Genomic DNA, 26,359 nt, shown 5'->3' on the forward strand with positions numbered 1-26,359 from the left:
GAAACAGCTACAAAGAAAATTAAGGGAATGAAAAAAGAAAAACCTTCAGTTTTTAACTGTAGGGAAAACAGCTATTATATAAGAAAGGAAACAATCATTGGGTACCTCTTGGCTCAGCTGCAAATTACATTTACACAGTCATAACTGAAAATGGTTTTAATAAAAAATTATGATATTGGTTGGACTGGGGGGAAGGAGCAGAATACAGTTGGCCCTCTGTATCTGAGGGTTCCACATTCAAGGATTCAACCAATCATGGATTGAAAATACTCAGAAAAAAAAAAATTCCACAAAGTTCCAAAAAGCAAAACTTGAATTTGTCACACCTGGTAACTATGTACATGGTATTCGCATTGTATTAGGTATAATAAGTAATCTAGAGATGATTTAAAGTATATGGGATATATAGGTTATATGCAAATATTTTACCATTTTATATAAGGAACTTGAGTATCTGCGGATTTTGGTATCAGAGGTAAGGTCCTGGAACCAATCCCCCTTGGATACCGAGGGACAGCTGTTTATGTATGAGAGCTTAGTCCTCATCTAGCACATAATTTGAAATAGAAGAGGAAATATTATACAGCATGGTAACCATAGTTACTAGTACTATACCATATAATTGAAAGTTGCTAAGAGAGTAAACCTTAAAAGTTCTCATCACAAGAAAAAAGAATTGTAACTATGTGTGATAATGGATGTTAATTAAACTTACTGTGGTGATCATTTCACATTATATACATATATCAAATCTTTATGTTGTACACCTAAAACTAATACAATATTTATATGCCAATTATATTTCAGTTAAAAAAATAAAAGACATGCTTTAGAAGTAAGCACTACAAAAGAAGACAGCCGAAAGGATTTAAAATGAGTGGATTTAGGGAGCAAGACTGGAGTAGTGGGAAGAAGCCTGCTATTTTTTCATTAAAAACCTTGACATTTAGAAAATTAAAAGGGAAAAAATAAGGTCGACTTGCTGACAACAAAAATTTTATTTAAGGACACCCTTCCTTGGGATAATACTATCCAAAGTAAGGTTTCTTCCTTACTGTTTTTGATCAATGGTCATCTGTCAGGCTACATTCAAATTGTGACATACGACTTAAAAATTTTCTGACCAGAGGGGCTTTCACTGAGTAGTTTTGGTTCTTCATTGACAGGGCGTCCTCGTTCTAATGCTGCAGAGACCCCAGCCCTACCTTCCTTCGTCATGTCATGGTGCCAGTAATCCTAAATTCAGTCATAAAACCAAGGTTCCCTTATTTTTGGTTCAGTGATGCCTTAAATTCTTAGATAGGATAGGGATTCCTTGCTGATTTTCTACACTTCCCCTCCTCCCCTGCAAACTATAAAGATTCAAAATAGGCATACAGGAATTGAAATTTCCTGTTCTGCCTCTGGCCTTCCCAAGAGGATAGTCCTACATTACGTGGTTCAACTCAAACATTTTGAGCATTGCAGTTGTACCAGGTACTGTGTTAGATGCTAAGGGCACAAAGATGAATAAGACACAGTCCCTGTCATCAGAACATTTGTACTGTAGTAGGGAAGGTCGGTAGGTAAATGAGTGAGTGGGTAATTGAGTAACAAGTTTAACAGTGGAAGTATGTATGTACTAAATAAAGTACATTTCTGCTTTCTGCCCATGGACACTGAAAGTTGTGTATAGTGATGTAAAATGACTATTAACATAAAATCTATAGCTTGGTGTATATGTGCTCTTCTTTTTCTTTTAGCTAATAGACCAGTTAAAGCCTGGTGGAAGATTGATATTGCCAGTTGGTCCTGCAGGTGGAAACCAGATGCTGGAGCAGTATGACAAGCTCCAGGATGGCAGTGTCAAAATGAAGCCTCTGATGGGAGTGATATACGTGCCTTTAACAGATAAAGAAAAGCAGTGGTCCAGGTGGAAGTGATTTTATCTTCTGCTCTTTCTTCTTCCACACATGCAAGGTGAAAGGGTGTGGATTTTAAGAGATTAGACTACAAGAGCTGCTTTTTCGGTTGTCACCTTTGTGCTGCTCCATTTTAACATCAGAAATTCACTACATTAAAAATGTAGAAAAGTTTTGCATGGTCTGTCCTTTTGATTTAACTCATCTTTGGGAAAGGGGGGTGAGACTTGGTTGGCACAAAGGTGTTTTTCTTTTTAAAGAGGCTTTCAGCCACACTTTCTAAGATTATTTTAGTATCAGCCACGCTGTTTCTATATTTGCAACTTGTTTTTATAGCTGCTGTACGGTCATGGAAACAAAGGCTGTCATCTGAAGAGAAGGGGTCATCATTTCCTGCCCCAGTTCATCTCTATTATACCATTGTTGTAAAGAGAAAGAAGGGAAAAGATACTCTTGTCCCAGTTTTCGAAGGTGTCAGAATCCCAGAGAGGACACTCTCCCTCTCAGCTTGATTTCTCTCTTTCAATCAGGTTCATAGACGTCTGACAACCTGTGCCTGTTTTACATTCCACTCTTATTTCAGAACCACTATAAGGGAGAAACCCACCATTTTATAGAACAGGCTGGCCAATTTTTAAGCTACTCTAAGTTCCCGGGGAGGGGAGGGGATTCTGTAAGTGAGTGCCCAGGTCTCACACACCTTCCCAAAGGGCCAGCAGCATGTAGCGTAATCTTCAGTACAGCATGGCTCATTTTAACACCCACTTTTGTTTCTGTGTCTCAGCATAATCTGGGTATTTCGTTTGAAGCCAAGATTCCTCTTTTTCCTCTCTTCCTGCTTTCCCTTCCCACTCTCTCCAGGGGGAGGGAGTGAGATCAGTAAGTAAGAGTGACATTAGCCAAGTCTACTTGAAATTAAATGCCAGAATAAGAAAGGCCTTACTGCTTCCTTGTTTTAGAATCTACTTTTATTTGACAGAGGTGCTTATTTTAAGATGATTTCTTAATAAGTAAACTGGTGATTATAGGTTTAATAGACCTCTCAGTTTTGTTTTCTGGAAAGAGGGAAGGCACCTTTTGAATGAATGGTAATGGCAAAAATGGTAATGAATCTAACTCAGTTTGTTCAAAAATGAGTTTTACTTTTGACTAATTTTGATTGGCCATTTCTGGGATACCTTACTAGGAATTGCATTTTAATTCTTCACCTAATGTAGTTACAGCTATTTTCTTTGAATTCTAACTGCAGCACAGCCACTTCTTTAAAAAAAAGTTTTAAAAAGCTATCAGTCTTGTCAGTTAGAATCAGATATAGTTACGAAGTTCCTTTTGCTTCTAGTCTGGTTACATAACTACATAATTGTATGAGTGCTGCTGTATAGAAGGGGCAGACATATCACTGAAATTACTGAAATTTGGTATCAAGTAAGAGTTCAGATTTTCATTAATAAGTTTAAAATTTCTCCTTCTATACACATTATTAGTACCATAATTTAATGATGAAGGAATTATAAAAAGGATTTTAGTTTTTATAACCAGAGGCGGACTTAGCTTGAAGCTAATGAAACTTAAGCTTCAGGGCCCTCACTTGCTTTGGGTCCTTCATGGCCTTATACCAAATTTTACATGCATAGTCTTATTTTTAGCCTACCTTTTTTTTTCCTTCATAAAGAGGTTCCCCCCTTACCCAATTATATAAGCTTCAGGCTTCCACACACCTGTATTTTACCCTTGATAAGACTAAACTATTTGTATTAAATTTAGAATAATTTTAAAATCTATGGACAATTGTTCAATCATTTACCAAATATTTAAATACATGTATACACTTGGTTTTCTTTTTGGCCTTCAACTTTTTAAAACATTGAGCAATTTTACATGTATGCATCATTGGAAACTTTTCTCTAGTTGTACTAGGAGGACTTTCTAATTTTTTCTATTGCAAATTTTCTGTTCAAACACATTTTCCTATATCCAAAGATGTAGTTCTAATTACAGAGATAATCAGTTACTTAGTTGTAAATCATGAAGTTTAAAGAATATAAAGGTAAAACAAAATCTGGAAATGAAATTGGAAAAAAACAACTGCCACATCAAAAAAAAAAATTTGTACTGAAAGAAATTACTAGAAAATAGGATGTTTGAAAGGGTAAAACATCAACGGTTAACTTAAAATCTTAAGAGACCCTAATCTGCTATTTCTGTTTGTGTTCATAAACTATCAGTCAAGGTCACAGGCAGGAAACAGAAAGTGTGCTCAGCTAGGATTTTGAAGTGACTTTAATGAAGGGACTATTCAAAGAAATATGGGAAAGGTTATGGGAACCAGTAAAGAATGTGACATACCCAGGGACCAGGGGTTCCCAGGGTGATAGTAGGAAGCTGTTACCACTCTAGACCTAAAGGTAAGGAAACAATTTTACTAGAACCTGCTGAGAGCAGTGACAGCAGAAGCGGGGGTGGGGTGTGGTCCCTGACAGGAGCTGTAGTGATAGAGGGAAGCAGCTACTCCCACATCTATGAATCACCTCAGTTTTCTCTCCTCCCGCCCTCTTCTCTCTGCCAGGGCATCGTATGGGGCAGACTTAACTGGAAGTCAGAGAGGAAGAGGCCCTGTGCCAGATGTAGTCTGAAGTCAGCTCTCACCACCTCTTTCCTTCCCCTTTCCTCCCATGCGGCAAATACCTCTGCTGCTTTTTATTTTTTAAATAAATAATTAATTAATTTTTGGCTGCGTTGGGTCTTCGTTGCTGCATGCGGGCCTTCTCCAGTTGCGGTGAGCGGGGGCTACTCTTCATTGCGGTGCGTGAGCTTCTCATTGCGGCGGCTTCTCTTGTTGCAGTGCACTGGCTCTAGGCACAAGGGCTTCAGTAGTTGGGGCACGTGGGCTCAGTAGTTGTGGCTCGTGGGCTCTAGAGTGCAGGCTCAGTAGTTGTGGTGCACCGGCTTAGTTGTTCTGCGGCATGTGGGATCTTCCCGGACCAGGGATCAAACCTGTGTCCCCTGCATTGGCAGGCGGGTTCTTAACCACTGCACCACCATGGAAGTCCCTGTCTGCTTCTTTTTAAATTTAGGTGTGGAATAGATTTGAGAGGACATCTAGTTTTTGTGTGCCCTATTTCTATCCCCGTCAGGCTAATCTATGCGTGAACTGTCCTAGACAGGAAAAAAAAGAAAAAAGCCTTTATTTTAAATTGCCTTTGGAGAAGCAACATCTAATACTTTTCTTTGGCAATTTGTTCTGTTGTTAAATTTGTTAAATATTTTTCAGTGTGAGGACCTTCTTAATACATCATTAATTCAACAAGTGTTTGCGTGCCCACTATGTAGGCACTGCTTTAGGGCCAGGAATACACAGCTGTGAATTTGAAACTGACCATTTTCGTGGAACTTATAGTCAAGTAGAGACAAGACAAACAGGCAATTAGAGTGTGGTGTGTTGGCTCTGCCTTGAGGGCGGTAGGCAGCGATTGTTTAAGCCAGGCAGTGAAGCAATCAGAATTCCATTTCAGAAAGATAATTCTGGCAGTGGGGTAGAGAGTAGATTGGAAAGGGACAAAACTAGGGTCAGAAATAGGAGGTACCTGTAGCAAGTCAGGGGTACAGTGATGGTGGCCTGAATTAAGGCCGTGGTGGTAAGGATAGAATGTGGTTAAAAAGGGTTGCCTACATTTTCTCATCTCACATGGGAATTATGTAAAAAGCTCCCTAGTCAGTTTCTTGCCAGGCTAGATGATTTCTGTTCTTTCAGAATTTCTTCAGGATTAATTCAAGAACTCATCCTAGTGCTTTCTTACGAACATTCTCTTGTTTCTCACCAGCTTTCCATCCTTCTCTAACTGAGGCATCCAGAGCTAGTTGGAGTGCTCTGTGAGAGTGAGATCCAGTCTTATCTCGGAAGGTGTGATAGAAACTAGATGGAAAAAAAGAGAGAGAACTTAGTGGGCATGCTGAATTCTAGTGCCAAATAAAGCCCCAAACTTGAATGTAGACTTTTGTCCCCTTGTACTTGGAAAAATGTTCCTTGCAATTTTGGTGGATTAATAAAAGGGGAGAGAATGTCAGAGAGATAGGCTATAGACTTAGAATCTGTGGTATTATGTTCAAGACTATGGATATTTAATAGTTGTATTAGTTGCTTTGTAAACTTAATGATTTTTAAATTTGTATTTTATTTTATACAAGTATATTTATTTTATATATCTAGAAATCAACATTTTGTTAATCTTCTGGTAAGTTTTATTTTTGTTTTTAATAGCCACAAGAGTCAAAGGAATAAGTCCATTTCTGGCTTGTGAAACTGAGGAATGTTTCAGGGTTCTCATTCCATAAGTACTTCGTCTATCGATGTCTTCTTAAAAGTGCCATGTACACATGAAAAAAATGTTATGAATTGACTGACATTTCTAGGATTGACAGTTTAGGTCCTAGGATATCCAGCTGATCCTGTGTTCCATATTGTTCTATACTGTCCTTTTTTAATTTCTTTACATGTGTTACAGCATTATGATATATTTTACATCCTTAAAGGCAAGAATGTATTCTGTTGCTTTTGGAATTCTTTTTATGTCTCTCATAATGCTTTGTACAAAGTTAATTGTACAAAGCTTTTATTACCTCAGAAAGCCCATTAATTAGAAGATGTTCATGGATTTTGATTGTTATTTCCTGGTAGTACATATTTTCAGTTGTTCTTGATAAAGAATATATAATACTAAATGTTAGTAACTTAGAGTTATTAACCTAATAATTAAATTATGTATAATTACTTATTATACAATAAAGTAACAAATATAGTTATTAATCTAATGAAATATTAGCACATATATACAATTTTAAAGAGCCTTTTTAGAAATTTAGGATGTACTCTTTTTTATTGTAAATGATCTATGCATGTAAGTCAGATAGAGAAAAATATGGTTATGTAGAATTTTAAATATTAGGAAAAATTAATAAGGTTAATGGATTTTGGAGTCTTAGGATGTGACAAGGTTATACTTGCCATGGCAGCAAATTTTTGGTTTTCTTTGGCACCCTAAATGTTACAAACTCAGGTCTGTAAACTTAATTTCTTTTCCTTTTTTTTTTGGAGGGGGTGCTATAAATTGCCTTCTATTTGTTTTCAACAATACTGTTCCTGACTACCAAAGTAATGTATATGCATTATAAAAATAGGAAAAAAATACAAAGAATAAAAGTCACCCATAATCCCAGAATCTACAGAGAACCTCTTATTAACATTTTGTAGATTTTTTCTTCTTTTATCCATAGATCTATATAAATCTCTTTTGTAATCCTGAGATCATATGGTAGCATTATTTTGTAATCTCTTTTTATTTAATAAAATGTCATCAACATTGTCCCATATCATTAAACACTTTTTAACAATATGATCTTTTCCAGTTTTATTGAGATATAATTGACATATAGCATTGTATTAGTTTTAGGTGTACAACATAGTGATTTGATAGATGTATATATTGCAAAATGATCACCACAATAAGTTTAGATCTTACATCCAAGTCTTTAATCCATTTTGAGTTAATTTTTTTGTGTGTGGTGTAAGATAGGGGTCCAGTTTCATTCTTTTTCATGTGGCTCTCCAGTTTTCCCAACACCATTTATTGAAGAGACTGTTTCTCCATTGTATATTCTTGGCTCCTTAATTAATGCACCATATATGCATGGGTTTATTTCTTTGTTCCATTGGTCTCTGTGTCTGTTTTTATGCCAAATACCATACTGTTTTGATTACTATAGCTTTGTAATGTAGTTGGAAATCAGGAAGTGTGATGCCTCCAGTCTTGTTGTCCTTTCTAAAGTTTGTTTTGGCTATTTGGAGTCTTTTGTGGTTCTATACATGTTTTGGATTGTTCTATTTCTGTGAAAAATGACACTGGAATTTTGATAGGAATTATATTGAATCAGTAGATTGCTTTGGGTAGTATGGATATTTTAACAACATTAATTCTTCCAATCCATGAGTACGGAATATATTTACATTTATTTGTATCATCTTCAGTGTCTTTCATTAACTTTCTATAGTTTTCAGTGTACAACTCTTTCACCTCTTTGGTTAAATTTATTTCTAGATATTTTATTCTTTTTGATATAATTGTAAATAAGATGGTTTTCTTAATTTTTCTTTTGATAGTTTATTATTAGTATATAGAAACAGCTAATTTTAGTTGTCGTCTGCAAAAAGAGACAGTTTTACCTCTTTCTTTCTGATTTTGATGCCTTTTATTTCTTTTTCTTGCCTAATTGCTCTGGCTAGGATTTCCAGTACTATGTTGAATAAAAGTGGCGAGAGTGGGCATCCTTGTCTTGTTCCTGATTTTAGAGGAAAAGCTTTCAGCTTTTCACCGTTGAATATGATGTTAGCTGTGAGCTTGTCATATGTGGCCTTTATTATGTTGAGGTACGTTCCCTCTATACCCAGTTTGTTGAGAGTTTTTATCCTTTTCCCTTTTCAACAAAATTTTTAAATGGAGAGGATATGTACTGTATTGCTGGGCAATAAGGATATTTATTGACAGAATCCTTAATGCCTTGCAACAGGTAAATAAAATGTAAAATTATTTTAAAAAACAATAGTATCTTTAATCTATATTTTAAAAAGCACAAGCGAATTTAATTTATGAATAGAGCACTCTGCTAGTGAACTCTTTGAAGATTAAGTACTTTAATGCTTGCATGAATTTAAGTAAAAGCTGTTTTATGAGAATTACAGTACTTAAATTATTTGGAAGAATATATTAAGAGGAACAAGAACTGATAACTTATCATTTAACAGATAATCCAGTGCTGTATGACAAAGACAGCTGATGGGAGAAGTCATTTTAAAAATATTTTCTTGCACAATTTATAAAATTCATATTTTATAAAAAATACTGTACTGGCCAATAATCCCTTAATTCACCACTTACCTGGGAAATTTTAGCTCTTTATTTACCTTCCCTTCAAACTTATTTTAACAGCTTTTAAAAAAAACTTTAAAAATTTTATTATAGACAAGTTGCAAGAATAGTACAAAGAGCTCCTGAATCTCTTCATCCAGAGTTATCGATTATTAACATTTTTCCACATTCCTTTTCACTCCCTCTTTCTCTCTATATATACATATATGTAACATTTTTTCCTGAGTCATTTGAGATTTAGTTGCAAACATCATACTTATTTATCCCTAAAGTACTTGAGTCTTTAACGGTGTTTTTTGTTACTCAGATTACCCTCAAATAAGAAGCTTTTAGGCTTTTCTGGTAGCTTTATTTTTTCACTTTTAAGAGCTTTATTGAGGTATAATTTATATACCATACAATTTCTTTTAGACTGCATTTTTCTTCCTTCCTTCCTCTCACTGGCAGTTGCTGGTACAGTGCTGCACCTGGCTGAGCGAATGGTTTCTTTTGGAGCTGATAAAGCTGTCTTATGAAATCAGCTGGCAGGTATATTATACCTACAGATGATGCGTTTTCTCACAAAGAGTTTGGGTTGAGATTGACGCACTCGACAATTGCTAACAGATACCCTAAACAAAAGACTAAATTTTTGTCCAATTTTGTGAATGTAGCTGTAAAGAATTATCTGAACTCTAACTACTCGTTATTATTTTACAATAAATAGTATTAGCAAGATCCTGGATCTAAAAGTTACCATTTCTCTGAATATTTGGTCTTGAAGGAAGAAAGTTACTATTGAATTAAAAAATAAAGAATTCACGTCCTTTAGTTTTCATTCTTCATTCTGGAGTAGCACGAAGGATGTCTGAAATGGCTGATTTCCATTTTTGCTTTGACTTGGATCATTTGCTCAGTTTTGTTTTTTTGTTTTTAATAATGCTTGGGGATCAGTGTATTTTTACTGATTTATTAGTTGTATCTAAACTATTAGAAAGCCAAGTTTTGTAATATGTAACTCCTACTTATATATTTCTCTCCTTTTCCCCCACCAGGGACGAACTGTAAAAGCAACATCAGCTTGACCAGTATATAATATTACAGTGGATTGCTCATCTCAGTCCTCAAAGCTTTTGAAAATCAGCAGCATCACAGCTTGTGTTGGACTCTCTTACACTATTTTCAGCATGAAAATGTGTGGTTTTGTGGGGTTTCTAATTCTTCAAAGAGGCACAGAAGCCAAATTGGTAGAAGGATGCAAATATAAATTTGTGTATTATTACTTTAACATGCCCACGTTTTACTTTAAATGTTAAAAGAAAGGGTTCTGCAAAATAGAAAACATAGTTTGTGAATTGATTTTGAGGAGTGGTTTTTCTTTTCTTAGACACTTAATTCTGTTCAGATGTTAATTTATCAGATTGCTTTTGTGCATCAGGTAACACCACCATTCATAAGTTAAGATTCTTGGTTTTTGGGTGTATGTTAGATGCTACTAAGAAAATAGAGATGAGCTTCCTTTTTAAAGCTTTTGATGTGGTGTCATAGAATAGCATGTTGTAGATACAATCGGCTGCTTTGTTACCTTAAAGCTAAGCATTTGTAAATATTAAAACTTAAGAAGATGACAGGTGATGTCCCTTAAAACACTCAGCTGTTCAGATTGGACATAACTGACATAGTTCTTCCTTTCTCTCTTTAAAAATTCTAGGAGCTCAGTATTGTTTTTCTGTTTCTGATTTGCTGCTCATAATGTATATGGATTTAACATGCTGTGTAAGCTGCGTCCTAGTCACTGAACAGTTGATGCAGTGCTGCTTTGCCAAATAAAGTTAAAAGTGAAAGGCATTGGCGGTGTTTGAACATAGAAGAATCGCGTGTCCACCAGGTACACAATGCCAAGATCACAGAGAAAAAGGTTGTTTCTCTGATGCTCCATTTTGTGAAATCTGAGCAGGTTAAGAGCATTAATCTAACTGTACATTTGTGGAATGTGACTACGTTTCTCAAGGACAAGAACTACACCTCATTTACTATTTTTCTTTGCTTAACACAGGGCCTCTTGTAGATGTACAATAAATGCTGAATGAATGAAAGGATGAATGAATGCACTGACTTAATGTCAAGAAAGAACAGGGTTGAGGATAAATTTACCAAAACCCATCCATTACTTATAAATAGATTTATTAATATAACGACTGTAAAATGAGTTTCTAAGAAGGCAGTAACACGTTGGGATCTTGCTTAGATGTTGTAATTTTATACCTTTATATGAGGATCTTAGTTTTTCTAAGGGTTCTAGAGCTTGAAGAGATGTAAGCTCTAGAGCTAGCAGAACCAGCACTCCCAGCAAAGCCCTTCCCCCTGCTGTGCGCAAGTGTGTGTGATTCTGGCAAACAGATCCCTCGTGAGGGGAGGAGGCACCTCCCCCCACATCTTAAGTTAAAGTCTTAAACATTACTTCTTTGAAAATGGCTTTCGAAAAATTATGCATGCATGTTTTTACCAGTGTCTCTTCTTGGGCAGGGCCTTAGGCACAGGAAACTTGCATTAGTTGGTGGCCAAACCTTGTGAATTCATTGCTGGCTTCAGTTTGCTGTTGTTAGTGTTGCTTCTGGACTCAGGCCATGAACCCTTTTGATCCAGGACTCTGTCATTTGCGGGCGGTAGTTTCAAACATCAGGTATTCTTTAGGACTTTAATTCTTCAACTTATTCACTGGTCTGTATCCTTCCTAGCTATTATCAACATTTTACTCTATGTAAGTCCCTTTGTTAGGCCTTGGGGATAGAAAAAGGCCCTTACTCTCGAGAAGTTTGCAGTCTGGTTGAGGGGACAGTTTATAAATCTGATAAGACAAACCAAGTGGCATCTGATTGGTACAGACAAATGCTATGCCAAGCATTGCTCTTGGACTTTAAACTTTTTGAGTTAAAATTTTTAGGGACTTCCCTGGCGGTCTAGTGGTTGAGACTCCACGCTTCCACTGCAGGGGGCACGGGTTTGACCCCTGGTCAGGGAACTAAGATCCTGCATGCTGTGTGGCGTGGCAAAAAAAAAAAAAAAAATATTTTTTTTAAATGTTGAATAAAGAGGAATGGATTTTAGGGGAGCATCAATAAATGTGTAAAGATGGAAATAATGAATTTTAATTCTATCTATGAACTTTTCTCTTGAAAAGAATTGAATTAATATATGTTTTGGTCAGAGAAGAAACGTCTCTTTAACCTTTAGTATTCATAATTTCTAAAATATTTTAGCATTTCATTTTTCCTTATTAGAAGGACTTCTTTACATAATATCGAGGACAACAATAAAAACATTTTTAAAAGTTCCAGTCTAGCGAGGTCCTGTTGAAACAAGGTGATTTTTACAGATTTCATTTTATTAAAGCCAAATCTAGCTCTCAATTAAGAATTCTATTTTCTAACGAGGGTTTCAACCCTTTCCCAGGTAGTATTTAAAAATGACATTTGGGTTAAAAGTATACATTAACATTATAAAAATACTTTAGATCCCATTGCCCTAATTTTTGAAATCTGCGTTGTTCAAAAAAAAAAGTTGATTACACTTTTTTTTTTTTTTTTTTTTTTTGCGGTACGCGGGCCTCTCACTGTGTCCCCTGCACCGGCAGGCGAATTCTCAACCACTGTGCCACCAGGGAAGCCCGAGGCTTTATCTTTTTAACTGACTTTGTGTTGCTGGGGCCAGGACTCTGAAAAGTGCTCCGTCACCTTAGTGCCTCCGGAGTGCTGTGCTGGGCCGGTGAAACCCTCCCCTCTTCCTCATTCTCTCTTTCCCCCTTTTCCTGTTCTTCTCTTCCCTTTCCTTTCTTGCCTTTCCTTTTTCTTTCCTAACGTTAGATGAAGTTCTATGGCTGCTGGGTCTCAAGAACTCATTCTCACTTGGGTGGAGTGTCCCAGTAGGATGGGCATCACAGAATAACACTTTTGGTCAAAGGGCAGGTGATGGCAATACTGAGGGCACCTTAAGCATAAGAGGCAGCAGTCCAACGGCCTAGGGCAGCCGAGGACATTTGTATTTGAATTCCATGCCCTGAACACTTTTTACTGTGCCCTTTAAAGGACTGCATCACACTGAGTAATTTGTTTGGCCAGCATTGTTTGTTTATTTTAATTTTTAGGTGATTATCCTGTCAGGATTTTGCCTAGAAATTACCTTATGGATCAAAGAGCCTGCAGAATTTCCCTGTTAACACTGCTGTATCAGTTTTAAATCAATAGTAAAAAGGGTTATTTTCTAGGGAAAAAGACGTATGCTGCCACTGTTCAGCATCACGAGAGAGGATGTACAGTAAGTATATCAGCCCAGGAAAAAATCCAAATTCAAAATTCCAAGTATGGTTTCTACTGAATGTATCACTTTTGCACCATCATAAAGTAAAAAAAAATGTAAGTCGAAGCAACGTAAGTCAGGGACCATCTGTACTAGCAGCTATGATTATATTAAAAGGTGTAAAAAAAGGCTTAGGAATATAATAAAATTTATTAAAGAACACTGTACATATAGATATGGGACATCTTTTACCAAGTGTTTCAACACCATGGCAATACTAAATCGTGTTTAGTTTCTTCATGTATAAAAGATGTGCTGAAAGATGCAGGCCTCATCAGTTTTTGTTTTATTGGATGTGGCTACAGGTGACATCCTTCTATAGAAAAACAAACTGCACAGCATCGCATACAGAGTACAGACATCTTAGGTTCATTCACACAGGCATTTCTCTAAACTCCTTAAGGAGAAGTTTAAATCTTTGCTCAATTCTAAAATTCATGCTTGAGTTTCTTAGGAAATAAAAATAACCAATTTCTTTGTTTTCCTAGAACTAAGTAACTATCCATTTGTTAATGTATATCTCTGACCCAAATTAAGTCTTTGCTAAAGGAATAACTTACATCAGGTTCAGTCTAAAAATAGTTTTCTAGAGGGTTTTCAAGTATTTTAAAAGATTTGCCACTTATGGTAAAAAAAAAACAAAAAACATGTGACTAGGAACATCACATTATACATTCCTCTCAGTAGAATAATTTCTAGAATGTGCATAGTCCCAGCATTAAGCAATGGTGGAAATAATAAGCCTTTCAAATCCTACAGATTAAAAGGTAAAAGATGCTAAGCTAGATGCTGGTTTTCTGTAAAGATGAATTTGTGCAAAACTCCCTTATGCTCTGGGAGTACATAAGCCTGGCACTAGCTGTGTGCACATTATAACATTTTAGAGCATTAAATAAATAACGGGAAAACTGCATCACTCCACTGAATGGAAGAACCGCTGATACTTAAACACGTGACATTTTTACAAAAGCTGTACCCAGAAATCCATTCAGTGTTCTGTTTTTCAATTTGAATGCAGTTTTTTTCTTCCATCAACACATACTAATGCTGAAAACCAGTGACTATATAAATGAGCTGCTGTGTTCTGGACCATTGAGCAGTGTTGAGCAGATACAAGAACTAATCATTCTCCTTGCTCATTTTTCCCTCAGCTAGGTTTCTGTTAAAATTTTTGACCTGCCAGGTTCTCTGCTTCCATGACCATGTTAGAGCTATTTGTAATTCAAAGTCTGAGTCGTTCTCCTTCGGGAGAATGAAGCAGCCACATACATGACACGATGTCAGGCATTGGGAAGAACTCATATTCACCTTCCCTAGGCCTTACTGACCTGTTCATTAGGTTTATAACTTAGATATTCCTGCCGTGGATAACATCTCATTGAAGGTGTACACTCACTTGGGCTCCATCCTCAGAAATAGGTTTTGAAGAGGAGAAGAGAAAGGAGAACACTGGAAGCTTAAAGTGAGAAATGGGAGGGCCACAGGACAAGGGAAGTGGGGTGGTATGAAGTGCCAATGGCTGGCTTCTAGGAAGAGTTAACACCGCCTTTCTCAGGAACCTCTAGAGACTCGGAATTTTCTGCCTTGGCTAACAGCAAATTGCTGTTTTTAGGGACAGCTTATGTAAATCAGAATTAGATTTGTAAAAGTCTGTAGTCATATGGACTCCTCTCTGAATTTCAACATATTTCACATACTTCCCAAGGAAAATCAATAACTAAAAACAAAGGTTTAGTATTTGCAGAATCTTCAGGGTTTTCAGTAGTCTTCTTAGTTAAACAGAAGAGGTTAAAAACAAAACAAAACAAAAAACAGAAGAGGTTATAAATATCAGAACCCAAAATATATACAAATTATAAGTGAAACATGTCCTTGCCCTCAGCTATTTAAATTACACTTATTATAGATACATCCCATTTATGAGGTAGTCAGACTCCTCAGATGTAATGGGACGAGCTTTTTTAAGTTTCTGTTTCACCAGCCGTAGTCGACAAGCAACCATGAGAAGCAGCAAAGCAGTGATAGCCAAACCCAGGGCCAGGGGTAGCACTGCACCTGTGCAAAGGTCGGAAATGAACAGGGTAGGTCAGTGGTTAATACCAATAACAGCCACAATCCATTATATGATAAGCACTGTGCATGCACTGTTTTATTTAATCTGAACAACTCAAGTAGGTACTTATAGTACCTCCATCTTGCAGATTAACTGAGGTGCAGAAAGATTGAGTAATTGGCCCAAGAGCACATAGCTTGTAAGTTGCAGGTCTAGGTCTCAAACCAAGAGTTCCTTAAAACCAAACTGTGTACCAGGTTCCTATAAAATTTATAGGCCATCAGTGGGTACAAACGTTGCAGTCAGATTACCCTTATATCCAACTGTAATAGACATTCTGTAAATAGACAACTGTACAGACATTGTGACCACAGGAAATGTCTTCATTGCAGTCACAGCTTACATCTATGGATTCATACATGATCATTCACCATTAAAATAAGTATGGACTAACTCCTGATTTCTTGCTCTGGTTAGGGCTTTAAGAAATTTTTGTTTCCTAAATCCAGAGAACCTACTCTCAGCCAGTAGAACCATTATTGAAAACTTGAGGAAAAAAAATCTCTAGTTCTCCTTCATAGGTTTTCTTCCCTGTGGGATTGATCCTAGACACCTAGACTAGAAGCAGCTTTTAGAGCCTTTCAGGAGTCTGGAAGGAACAGTGTGTACCCCAGATCAGTCTTTCTTATCAAGCTCAGCAGGGTCTATTCTTAGTCTGATCTGCTCTGGAGTCAGGCCAGGCTTGGAGATGATATGGTGGAACTATTTTTAGCTACAGGGGTCTTGCCAACTGGTGGAACGAGAGGAGCAAAAACCTCCATTGCATAAGCTGATTTCATAACATTTTCTTTCATTTATTTATTCATTTTGCATAAATTAACAGTCATGTGCCTGACACTGGTAATCAAAGATAATAAAGAGCGCTTTATAGATGAAGTAATTTAATTCTCACAACCACCATATGAGTTCGTACTTTTATTATCCCCATTTCACAAATGAGGGAACTAAGGCATTGAGAATTAAGTGACTTGACTTCTCTCAGTATGGTAGAGTCAGGATATGGCCCCAGACAGTACTGTTCCAGAACTACTGTGGTATACCACTTCTCCAAAAGTTAAATGAGATTGTTTTTTAATGACTTCAATTCTGGGTAGATAGACATTTACATGCAAAGATACAATAAAGTATTACAGTTACTATGGTAGAATTATATATGAAGTACAGATATAAAAAGGAGTGGTCCAGGTATCTGGTTCCTAGGATCTTTGCTCGAGTGACTTACATGTATGATGGAGCTTGCTTGGGGTGGGTGAGGGAGATGATTATTTTTCGACAGTTTCAAATTGAGATGCCAACAGCCAACCCAGGTAGAATTTTCTCTAGGCTCTTCGATGATTTGGGCCTGAACATGTGGGGACCTTCAGCGTTAAGGTGATGGTTGCAGGGACGAAAGTGGGTGAGACCGCCAGAGAGGAAGGGAGAAGGGGGCCAGGGACAAGGCCCTGGGGAGCAGCAACATTTCAGAGGGCAGACAAAGAGGAGGACCAAGGAGCACAGGAAGAGACAGGTCAGAGAAATGGTCGGCGACCAACGGAGAAGGGAGTCCTGGAAGCAGAGGGACGAGGCTATTTCAAGACGAAAGTGGTCAGCGGAATCAAATCCTAAGGAGAGGTCAAGTGAGGTGAAGCCTGGAGAGGCCGCTGCACTTAGCAACTGGGAATTCATTTACAGGGAGATTGAAGGCTGAGGGATGCTGTTTTGTTTTTTATATGTTTTTAGAGATCTGAATGCATCTAGGGGGATGAACCAGTAGAGATTATAAACACTGGGAGTTAATAAATGATGGAGAAACAGACTTGAGGAGATAAGGAGCTGCATCAAGGTCAGGGGGAGAGACTGACCTTGCAAAGAGGGGACACCTTTTCCTTTAGTGCTGGAGGAAAAGAAGAGAGGGTGGGTACCGACACGTGTTTACATTTGGGGGTAAGTAACTGAGGAAGTTCACTCCTGATAGCTTTGATTTTCTGAGCTTAAAACCAGTCCCAGGTATAGCTGGCCTCCTCTCCAAGACAAGAGGGCCTGGAGCTGAGTACATACTAATGGCATTTCAACCTCTGGTTTATCTGTGGAATCCTACGTGAAACTCCTGAAGAAGATTCTCAGGAACAGTCTGAGAGTTCAGTCTGGGTTCAGGAGGGTGGGATGAGGAAGTTGCATTAGCGACTCTTGGTACAAGACAGTCTTTGGGGCGAGGCCAGTATTCCCGTAGAGAATTATGAAAGATAAAAATCTGTGATAAACCAACAGTCTATAATTTGATTCTAGAGCTGGCACATACATTCCAGTTTCCTAATGGCAACTTTGAGGAAAGAAGTTTTGAAAGGGCTAAGTTTGGACCTGAGGGTGCCAGTTCCCCCTGCATCTTCCTGCACTAGCCACAGAAGAGGGATATGTTACAAAGGAATTGGACAAAAAAAGAGACTTTGGTCAACCCCCAAAGAAACCCTGGGAACCCCAAACCATTTCTTACCAACTGGAACCCAATACCCAGACCCAGTTCTGCTTGTTCAGGGTAGGAGAATGATTAGAGGCTGCCCTTCTAAGTGAGTTCAGCTTGTTGAAAACACCAGCGTTTAGGCTGCAGGGGAAGGGAGCTGTGGCTGAAGACCCCAATCCCAAGTCTGGGGCTCAGAGGTAGCTATGGCAACAATAAAACCGCATACAATCTAGGGGAATCTTCTGTTTGCCAAAGTCAGATGAGGTTGCTGAACTGTCAAATCTGATTCCTGATTAATGCTTTGATGACAAAGAACATGAAGTCTCCCATAAAGTACTTGCTAGGATACTGAAAATTATTCTTGACTTTTAAATACTCAGTTGGCATAGTTTCTTCAGTGTTTTTAGTTTAGGTAATTTGAGATTTAAAATTTCCCAACCCCTTCTAAAACACATCACCATAGTTTTCTTAGAAACCAGCTAAGGGGATGAATTGGGTATTCTGTTCCTAAGACTGGGAGTGACACTCAAATATGTAACAATTAGGACAGGCACCGGGCAATCAGAACTGAGGCTCTCTGGATACATCTGGGCATGGGGGTAAGGGGCAGGCCCAGTTCTCTCTGTATGTCGAAAGGCGATGGGTGTTTTTATTCAAACATCCTGGGACAGGCTAAGTCCAGCAGGCCAGCAGCCTGGGCAGCATCTAGGTACTTGATACCTGGGTTATTTTAGCCATCTATTATTTAAAAATTATACTTGACTATTGTTCAGATATTACAAAGACTACTTCTAGTGTAAAAAAGTTTTCTCAATGTTTAGATCCATAGCTTAATAATCATATTTTGTTCTAAATTTTCTTTTACTAATTAGTTTATGAGATTTAGGATTAAAACTTACCTTTCTACAGGACTATCTTGAAAGTATTTTCTTTCTAGTTAAAAATAACCCAAATTATGAAATTACAGTATTCTTCTTCCACTTACTAAATATCCCCTGTACCACCTACACCCTTTCACCATTCCCGTTGTCTTCCGTCTTTATCACTGGAGCACTTGGAGAGAGAACTGGGTACTCTAAGACCTCTGCCCTTGTTGATCACAAATAACAATCACAATAGCATCATTTATATGGCTTATTGCATGAGCCAAGCGATATGCTACATGCTCTATAATGACCGTTCCATTTATTCTCCCTAACAGCTCTGTGAGGCAGGTATAGTTACTATGTTCATCGACCAATGAGGAAATTGAGATCCAGAGAAAGATAACCTGCCCAAGGTCATCGAGTTAGTGATGGACGAAGGATTTGAACCTTGGCATCTGGTTCTTAACCACTATGTCCTGAGCATCACTCGTTCCACACAATGCTACACCTGGATGGGGCTGTAGTGATTATCCAGTCCAATCAACTTATAGAAGAGGAAGCTGAGATCCAAAGATGTGAAGATACTAGTTCAAGAGTCCCAAGATGAAGTATGATATAGGAGATGAAAATATACTAGTTCTTCTGACCCACAGATCCCTGTTCTTATCATGGACTCTTGCAGATTCATCTAATAACCTCAGCTACAAGATATGTGGCTCCGTAAATGTTTCTGCTCTGCAATGAATTTCCAAGGTAAACATTTACCTGCTTCTGGGGCTGGATGTTCCCCTCCTCCTCGATTGCTCTTTGACTCAAAAATATAATTTTCCTCTTTTCTGTGCTTCCCTGAGGAACCACTATCTGTGGAAAATAAATAAAACATATTGAAGGTACATCAGAAACTTCAGGGAACAGACATGAAAACAGATCCTTATTTATTTTTTAAGGATGGACTTAAAGAAAGGACTTACGGGCTTTATTTCTCCAATAAACACAGGCCTATGTTTGATACTAAAACTCGAGATAAATAATGTGACCAACTTAATAAAGCAGAGTGTAAGGCTAGTGAAAAACCACTGGACAGAGATGGGGGGAAAAAGCACACTGTCCCAGAACTTCCTCCCCGACCCAGAGAAGGAAGGAAAGACTTCAGCTAGAGAAGTCAACGGTACTTGGACTTTATACCATGGAATGCAGAAACAGTCCAGAAACGTCTTCCTTTAGAAAATGAACAGTGAGCATACGTAAGGCACTCAGACATGCTACTTCACTTTCTTACCTCAATGCTGCTTGGCAGGCATTAATAGCTGCATTTTTTTCTGGTCAGACTCAGAGAGGTTCAGCGCTTACCCGGGTTCATTCAAGTAGTCAGTGGGTCATAGGGCTGAGATTTAAACTCAGGTGTGTCTAACTGCTTGTTGGTGGAAACCAGCACTTCTGATTTAATGACAGGTTGTTAACTGTTTACCTGTTCTATTCAGTTATACTACTGAGAGCAAATATACAGAAAGATCAAATCTCAGGATTTTTATCTCAGGTTCTGATGAGCCATGGCTGTGTCATTCTACTATTTGCCCATCCAGGAATTTATAGCATTTGTGTGCTTATTATATTGACAGTATGGTAATTAAGGAGTTACCCTCGGGCTGTAGTGTAATTTCAAGTGAGATTTTTGCAAAATATAGTGCTTAATGGAAAGGAACTGGAAATGATCTGCTGACATGAGGAATTTTATGAAGAAACAAACAAAAAAAATTAAAGCTTCTTTACTCATATGGCATCAACAGAAATGTTCATAACACCTGCAACTAAAACAAGACTATTCAAAAGTAGCACCTAGGGCTTCCCTGGTGGCACAGTGGTTGAGAGTCCGCCTGCCGATGCAGGGGATGCGAGTTTGTGCCCTGGTCCCGGAAGATCCCACATGCCGCGGAGCGGCTGGGCCCGTGAGCCATGGCCGCTGAGCCTGCACGTCCGGAGCCTGTACTCCACAACGGGAGAGGCCACAGCAGTGAGAGGCCCGCGTACCGCAAAAAAAAACAAAAACAAAAGTAGCACCTAAAATTCCTTGGTAATTTGTAATAAGAAGTATACATGAATTCACTAAGGATCACAAAATCAACTGCAAAATGGAAAACTGCGGAGTTATTCCAGATACCTACTAGAGCCAGAAAAGGCAATGATTTAAAATGACCATTGTAGTCACGTGTTAATGCTGTTAATCAGAAGGGGCTGTCGATACAGTTATTTCATTACGGCATCCTTAATGCTCCTTCTCACCCAGCCCTTCATCCCTTCGGTCACCACGTCAAGCAGACCTCTTCTCTGCCTCTCGGCCGCACGCAGCCTTAGGTCTCCATCACCTATGCCTCGGGAACTGCAAGAGCCTCCTCCCTGGCCTTTCTGCTTTCAGACATTCCTACTGGAGTGTGTCTGCAGAGGCCACTCATCCCACTCACTCAGCATCAGTGCAGTTAGATCAGCCCATGTTTGCTTCTCGCGGCCAAGGCCATAGCAGGTTCACTGCATTCTACTGTGCCTCTAAAAGACCATGCGTGCCAGCCTAAATACAGCCAATAATTTGGGCTTCCTTCGTAAACTCGAGCCCAACGAGGAGAGAGATGAGTAAGGCATAAGCAATTTCCTGCAGGCTAGAGAACCAGATGTTATCTTTCAAACTGATTTCTACCCTTGTCTTCTTTACTGTAGTGGTGGAAACCCCACTCCGTCCCAAACAGGGAGGGGAGGAAAAAGAAGAGGAACATCCGGGGTGAGACTGTAAAAGAAGACAGTGAGCATCGAGGAGCCAAAGGGGAAAGAGCCAGCCAGGTAACTGCTATTACTGTGGCTGAGCTCCTCAGTCCATGGACGAAAGTGACTGTCCCCTGGGGCTGTGGATACCTGTGTCCCAGTAAGATGGGGACAGGGAATATTGAATCTAGATGATAGGGCTGGTGTAGCACTGGGGCCATAGTAAAGTTAGGCTCTTGTCCACATGGCGAGGTGATTTCAACACCTTTGGATTTTGTGGACCAATGAAAATTCAAAATAATTTTGGGGGCCAATTTAGGGTTGTCAATTTTTAATTTTGCCAAGTAAAGATATTAAAAGAAATGACCATTTACTAAGGCTATCACCTTCACTTCACTGTAAAGTAAGGATATGTCTAAAAGCCCAAATCATGAAGGATTTAATACATAAAAAGGATAGTTCTTTAAACCGAATAAGATTAGCCTTATAAAAAACTCACTACATTGGGCTTACTTTCCTCATTTTGTCACGGGTGGATGAAAACTTTAGCATGGACGGTACTGTTCCTTCTCAACTAGCTTTGGGTACTGAAGTTGCTAAATTCTGTTATTATCCTTTTTGACTCAGCCTGTGCAAGATCCCTTGGTCAAATCTTCAAGGCTCTCCATGTTGCCTTCTCTCCCGGACAAGCACTCACCAGTTTGGGCAGCTGGGGTGCCCTGCTTAAGCAATTTTCATTCCCATTTCCATCTGCTCACGCCATTAATTGAAATCTTGGCTTTCCATTTATTCAGATTATTTCTACCCATACCTTGGAGCATGACTGAATGCCTACATCCATCACAAAGCCAGGGCTGACCTGTCCCCTAGGCACGATGGGCACAGAGCTCAGAGCCCATGGCACTTTTACTTTTAGGGGCTCACAAAAAGGTTTTAATTTCTTTTCCTTTTTTTTTTTTTTTTTTTTTTGGCCACGATGAGAGGCTTGCAGTATCTTAGTTCCCTGACCAGGTATTGACCCCAGGCTACAGCAGTGAAAGCACCGAGTCCTAACCACTGGATCACCAGGGAATTCCCTTTAATTTCTTTTAAAATCACAGAAACCAGGAAAGTTCCCTGGTAGTCCAGTGGTTAGGACTCTACACTTTCACTGCCAAGGGCAGTGTGGCCAAAAAAAAAAAGAAAATCACAAAAAACAGGAATATAATAATAATAAATATATAATAGTGAATCCAGCCCATGTCATATTCATCTCTATACCAACACAGTAATTTTACACACACACACACACATACATATATGTGTGTGTGTGTGTATATATATTTATTATTATTATTATTTTTTGTAATGGAGGAAGGGGCCCATGAAGTGCCTAGGGCCCAGAAAGTCATAGTACAGCCCTACAGGTAGCCAATCCAATTACTCCAGTGCTCATGGATCTCTTTCTTCTGTGTTTCTAATGCCCTAACAGAAAGTACATACAAGCAGGGCTCAATGGAGCTGTAGCTGCTTCCTGGCTCTGTAGCTAAGACAGAAGGTCCTCGAGCACACAGCAAGGCTTGCTGCACAAGCTATCCTCCCGCTGGGGATGGTATAAGACTGTTAAGTTAAATCCTGGCTGCATCATTTACTAGCTGTGTGACCTTGTCTGAAGTCTTAAACCCTCTGTGCCTCATTGTCTGCATCTAAAAATGTGGGTAATGATCTGAACACATCATTAGGTTGCTGTAATGACCACAGGAGTGCACAATGATGGGCACTCAGTGAGTACTGTCACCTGTAATAAATTTGAAAGTGGAAAGATCACATGGCTGAGAACTCATGTCTAATTTTTTAAAAATAATGAGCCAGAAATAACAACACCAAAATTTACCAGTTTCCAATTCTTTTCAGAAGATTAACTGGCTTGTCTTTCATCCAGTGGAAAAATATAAAATACAATCATACCCCGAATATATTATGGGTTCAGTTCCAGACTACTACAATAAACTGAGTCACATGAACTTTTTGGTTTCCTAGTCATATAAAAGTTGTTTTTACACTATACTGTAGTCTATTAAGTGTATGAAAGCACATGTCTAAAAAAATCAATGTACATACCTTAATAAAAAATACTTTATTGCTAAAAAATGCTAATCATCACCTGAGCCTTCAGTGAGTCAAAATCTTTTTGCGATAGTAACATCAAGATCACTGGCCATACATACAGATGGCCGAGAGGCACATGAAAAGATGCTCAATATCGTTAATTATTAGAGAAATGCAAATCAAAATTACAATGAGGTACCAACTCACACCAGTCAGAATAGCCAACAAATAACAAATGCTGGAGAGAGTGTGGAAAAAAGGGAACCCTCCTACACTGTTGGTGGGAATGTAAGTTGGTGCAGCCACTATGGAAAACACTATGGAGGATCCTCAGAAAACAAAAAATAGAATTATCATATGATCCAGCAATCCCACTCCTGGGCATATATCCAGACAAAACTACAATTCAAAAAGATACATGCGCCCCTATGCTCAAAGCAGCACTATTCACAGTAGCCAAGACATGGAAGCAACCTATATGTCCATCGACAGATGAATGGATAAAGAAGATGTAGTACGTACATACAATGGAATACTACTCAGCCATAAAAAAGAACAAAATAATGCCATTTGCAGCAACATGGATGCAACTAGAGATTATCACACTAAGTGAAGTAATCAGAAAGAGAAAGACAAATACCATATGATATTAGTTATATGTGGAATCTAAAATATGACACAAACGAACCTGTCTATGAAACAGAAACAGAATCACGGACATAGAGAACAGACTGGTGGTTGACGAGGGGGGAGGGGTTGGGGGAGGGATGGAGTGGGAGGTTGGGGTGAGCACATGTAAGCTTTTATATATATTGATAGAATGGATAAACAACAAGGTCCTACTGTATAGCACAGAGAACAATATTCAATATCCTATGATAAACCATAATGGAAAAGAATATTAAAAAAAGAATGTATATATGCATAACTGAGTCACTTTGCTATACAGCAGAAGTTAACACAACATTGTAAATCAACTGTACTTCAACTAAAAAAAAGGATCGGACTTCCCTGGTGGCGCAGTGGTGAAGAATCCGCCTGCCAATGCAGGGGACACGGGTTCGAGCCCTGGTCCGGGAAGATCCCACATGCCGTGAAGCAACTAACCCTGTGCGCCACAACTACTGAGCCCATGTGCCACAACTACTGAAGCCCGTGCGCCTACAGCCCGTGCTCCACAACAAGAGAAGCCACTGCAATGAGAAGCCTGCCCACCACAACGAAGAGCAGCCCCCGCTCGCAGCAACTAGAAGAAAGCCCATGCTCAGCAGCAAAGACCCACTGCAGCCAAAAATAAATAAATTTATATTAAAAAAAACAATAAACTAAAAAAAAAAGGATCACTGGTCACAGATCACCATAAATATAATAATAATGACAAAAAAAGTTTGAAATATTGCAAGAGTTACCAGAACGTGACACAGAGACACGAAGTAAGCAAATGCTGTTGGAAAAATGGTACCAATAGACTTACTCAACGCAAAGTTGCCATGAACCATCAATTTGTACAAAATGCTGTATCTGCAAAGTCCAACAAAACGAGGTATGCCTATAACTGCATTCACAATTTCCCCCCTCTGTCTCTTTCCAGTGAAGATGAGAGATCGTTCATCTTAATTCTGGAGAGGAACTCAGGACTGGGACCACCCCTACACTGTTTCCATTTTTGATTTGAACTAACGATCTTATAGGCTTGTAGCTCTCTTGCTACTGGACTTGAATGTTCTAGCAAAAATTCATATAGTGCTAGCAGTTACTGAGAGACATAAATTATATTTACACATAATATCTCATTGTAGTGACACTGTGAGAAGATATTATCCTCTTACAGGTAAGAAAATGAAGTTCAGTGATGTTTATTACCTGGTTGCTAGTAATCAGTGGTACTGGAATTAGAACCCAGGACTGATCCAAAGCAGGAGCTTTTCCACTGAACCATACTGCTCTCAAAGTCACAGCTCTGAGAACTTATAGTCGATACCACATTTATTTACTCATATCTTAGCAAATTAATACTCAAATCTAGGCAAAATCACAAATTTACATTTCCTTAGGAAGGTCTGGGACAAGGCTCTACTAGGGATGCAGTAGAGAAATAGGTTAATTGTTCTTGGAAAGGAGACCTTGCCTTGGAGATGGGTTCATTTAAAAAACTATACAATTCATTTTGAATCTTCAGTTGTCACATTTGAAAAGTATTTTCTTAAATGCCTTCATACCCTGGGGAGAGAAAGCCAGTGATACAGGATCTGGGAGAGATCAGGTATTAGGGAGAGGGCAGTGTACACAGGAGACTTCAGAAGACACAACCATCATGGACTCTAGAATTTCCTAGGGGACTTGCCCTGCCATCTTGGTATTTTAAATGTGAATTTCTGTTTTCTATATTTTTGAAGGAACTGACCATAATTTTCCAGACTGCCTGATTCACTCTTCCTAGACATCAGCATATGGAATGGCACAGAAAAATGCCTCACCTCCATACATCCTATCATAGGCTCTAACCAACGCAGCAGTCAGAACAAAACAAGAAAATTCCATCATTTACTTATGCAAATAATTCATTTTGGTAATGATCCTTTTAGAAGGGTTAGGAAATTATTTTTTCCGTCTTCTGTATCATCTATTGTGTTATGTTTATCATGCATAGCTATGCATTCACAGAGAGAGTTGGAAGCCGGATGCAAGCTATTTTAATTTCATTTTCAGTCACCAAAGAGGCAGGCATGTTCCAAAGGGAAGTTGGAAAACCAGCAGGGAAAGTGGCTACTATATGGGCCTGCCTTCCAGAATGTTCTATAGCTTCCTGTGACCACTGCCAACTAACACAGACCACAGAATTGTCCTTTCTCACTATTCACTGGTAGACCACACTGCATGTCTGCAAGACAGGTAAGAGGAAGCTCTCTTCAGGAAATGCTCTGCATTGTCCTAGGACGAGATCACAG

General features: G+C 38.6%; 2 protein-coding genes across 7 annotated transcripts in view; one reads left to right on the top strand and one right to left on the bottom strand.

The window, feature by feature from the left end:
- Positions 1-10,648, top strand: part of PCMT1 (protein-L-isoaspartate (D-aspartate) O-methyltransferase) — a 44,968-nt gene extending 34,320 nt beyond the window's left edge. Inside the window, exons 7-9 of one of the 4 annotated variants that reach the window (XM_089922131.1) lie at positions 1,743-1,912; positions 8,179-8,322; positions 9,856-10,648. In XM_089922131.1, coding sequence (XP_089778257.1) covers positions 1,743-1,912; positions 8,179-8,322; positions 9,856-9,868 — 327 coding nt within the window. In that variant the 3' untranslated portion in view covers positions 9,869-10,648. Of the gene's footprint in view, positions 1-1,742; positions 1,960-8,178; positions 8,323-9,855 lie in introns of all 4 variants that reach the window. The other 3 variants (XM_022559078.2, XM_022559089.2, XM_022559099.2) reach the window with 3 other exon arrangements.
- The window catches only part of LRP11 (LDL receptor related protein 11), a 56,908-nt gene continuing 32,490 nt past the window's right edge, over positions 1,942-26,359 (bottom strand). Inside the window, exons 6-8 of one of the 3 annotated variants that reach the window (XM_022559046.3) lie at positions 19,338-19,433; positions 5,720-5,814; positions 1,942-5,057 (exon numbers count right to left, since the gene is read on the bottom strand). In XM_022559046.3, the coding sequence (XP_022414754.2) occupies positions 5,756-5,814; positions 19,338-19,433 (155 nt within the window). In that variant the 3' untranslated portion in view covers positions 1,942-5,057; positions 5,720-5,755. Of the gene's footprint in view, positions 5,058-5,719; positions 5,815-13,419; positions 15,212-19,337; positions 19,434-26,359 lie in introns of those variants that run through there. The other 2 variants (XM_022559066.3, XM_022559035.3) reach the window with 2 other exon arrangements.

Source organism: Delphinapterus leucas, chromosome 12 (genome assembly GCF_059928025.1).
Source record: "Delphinapterus leucas isolate spDelLeu-1000000601 "Yukka" chromosome 12, BTC_Dleu_Yukka2, whole genome shotgun sequence".
NCBI lineage: Eukaryota > Metazoa > Chordata > Mammalia > Artiodactyla > Monodontidae > Delphinapterus > Delphinapterus leucas.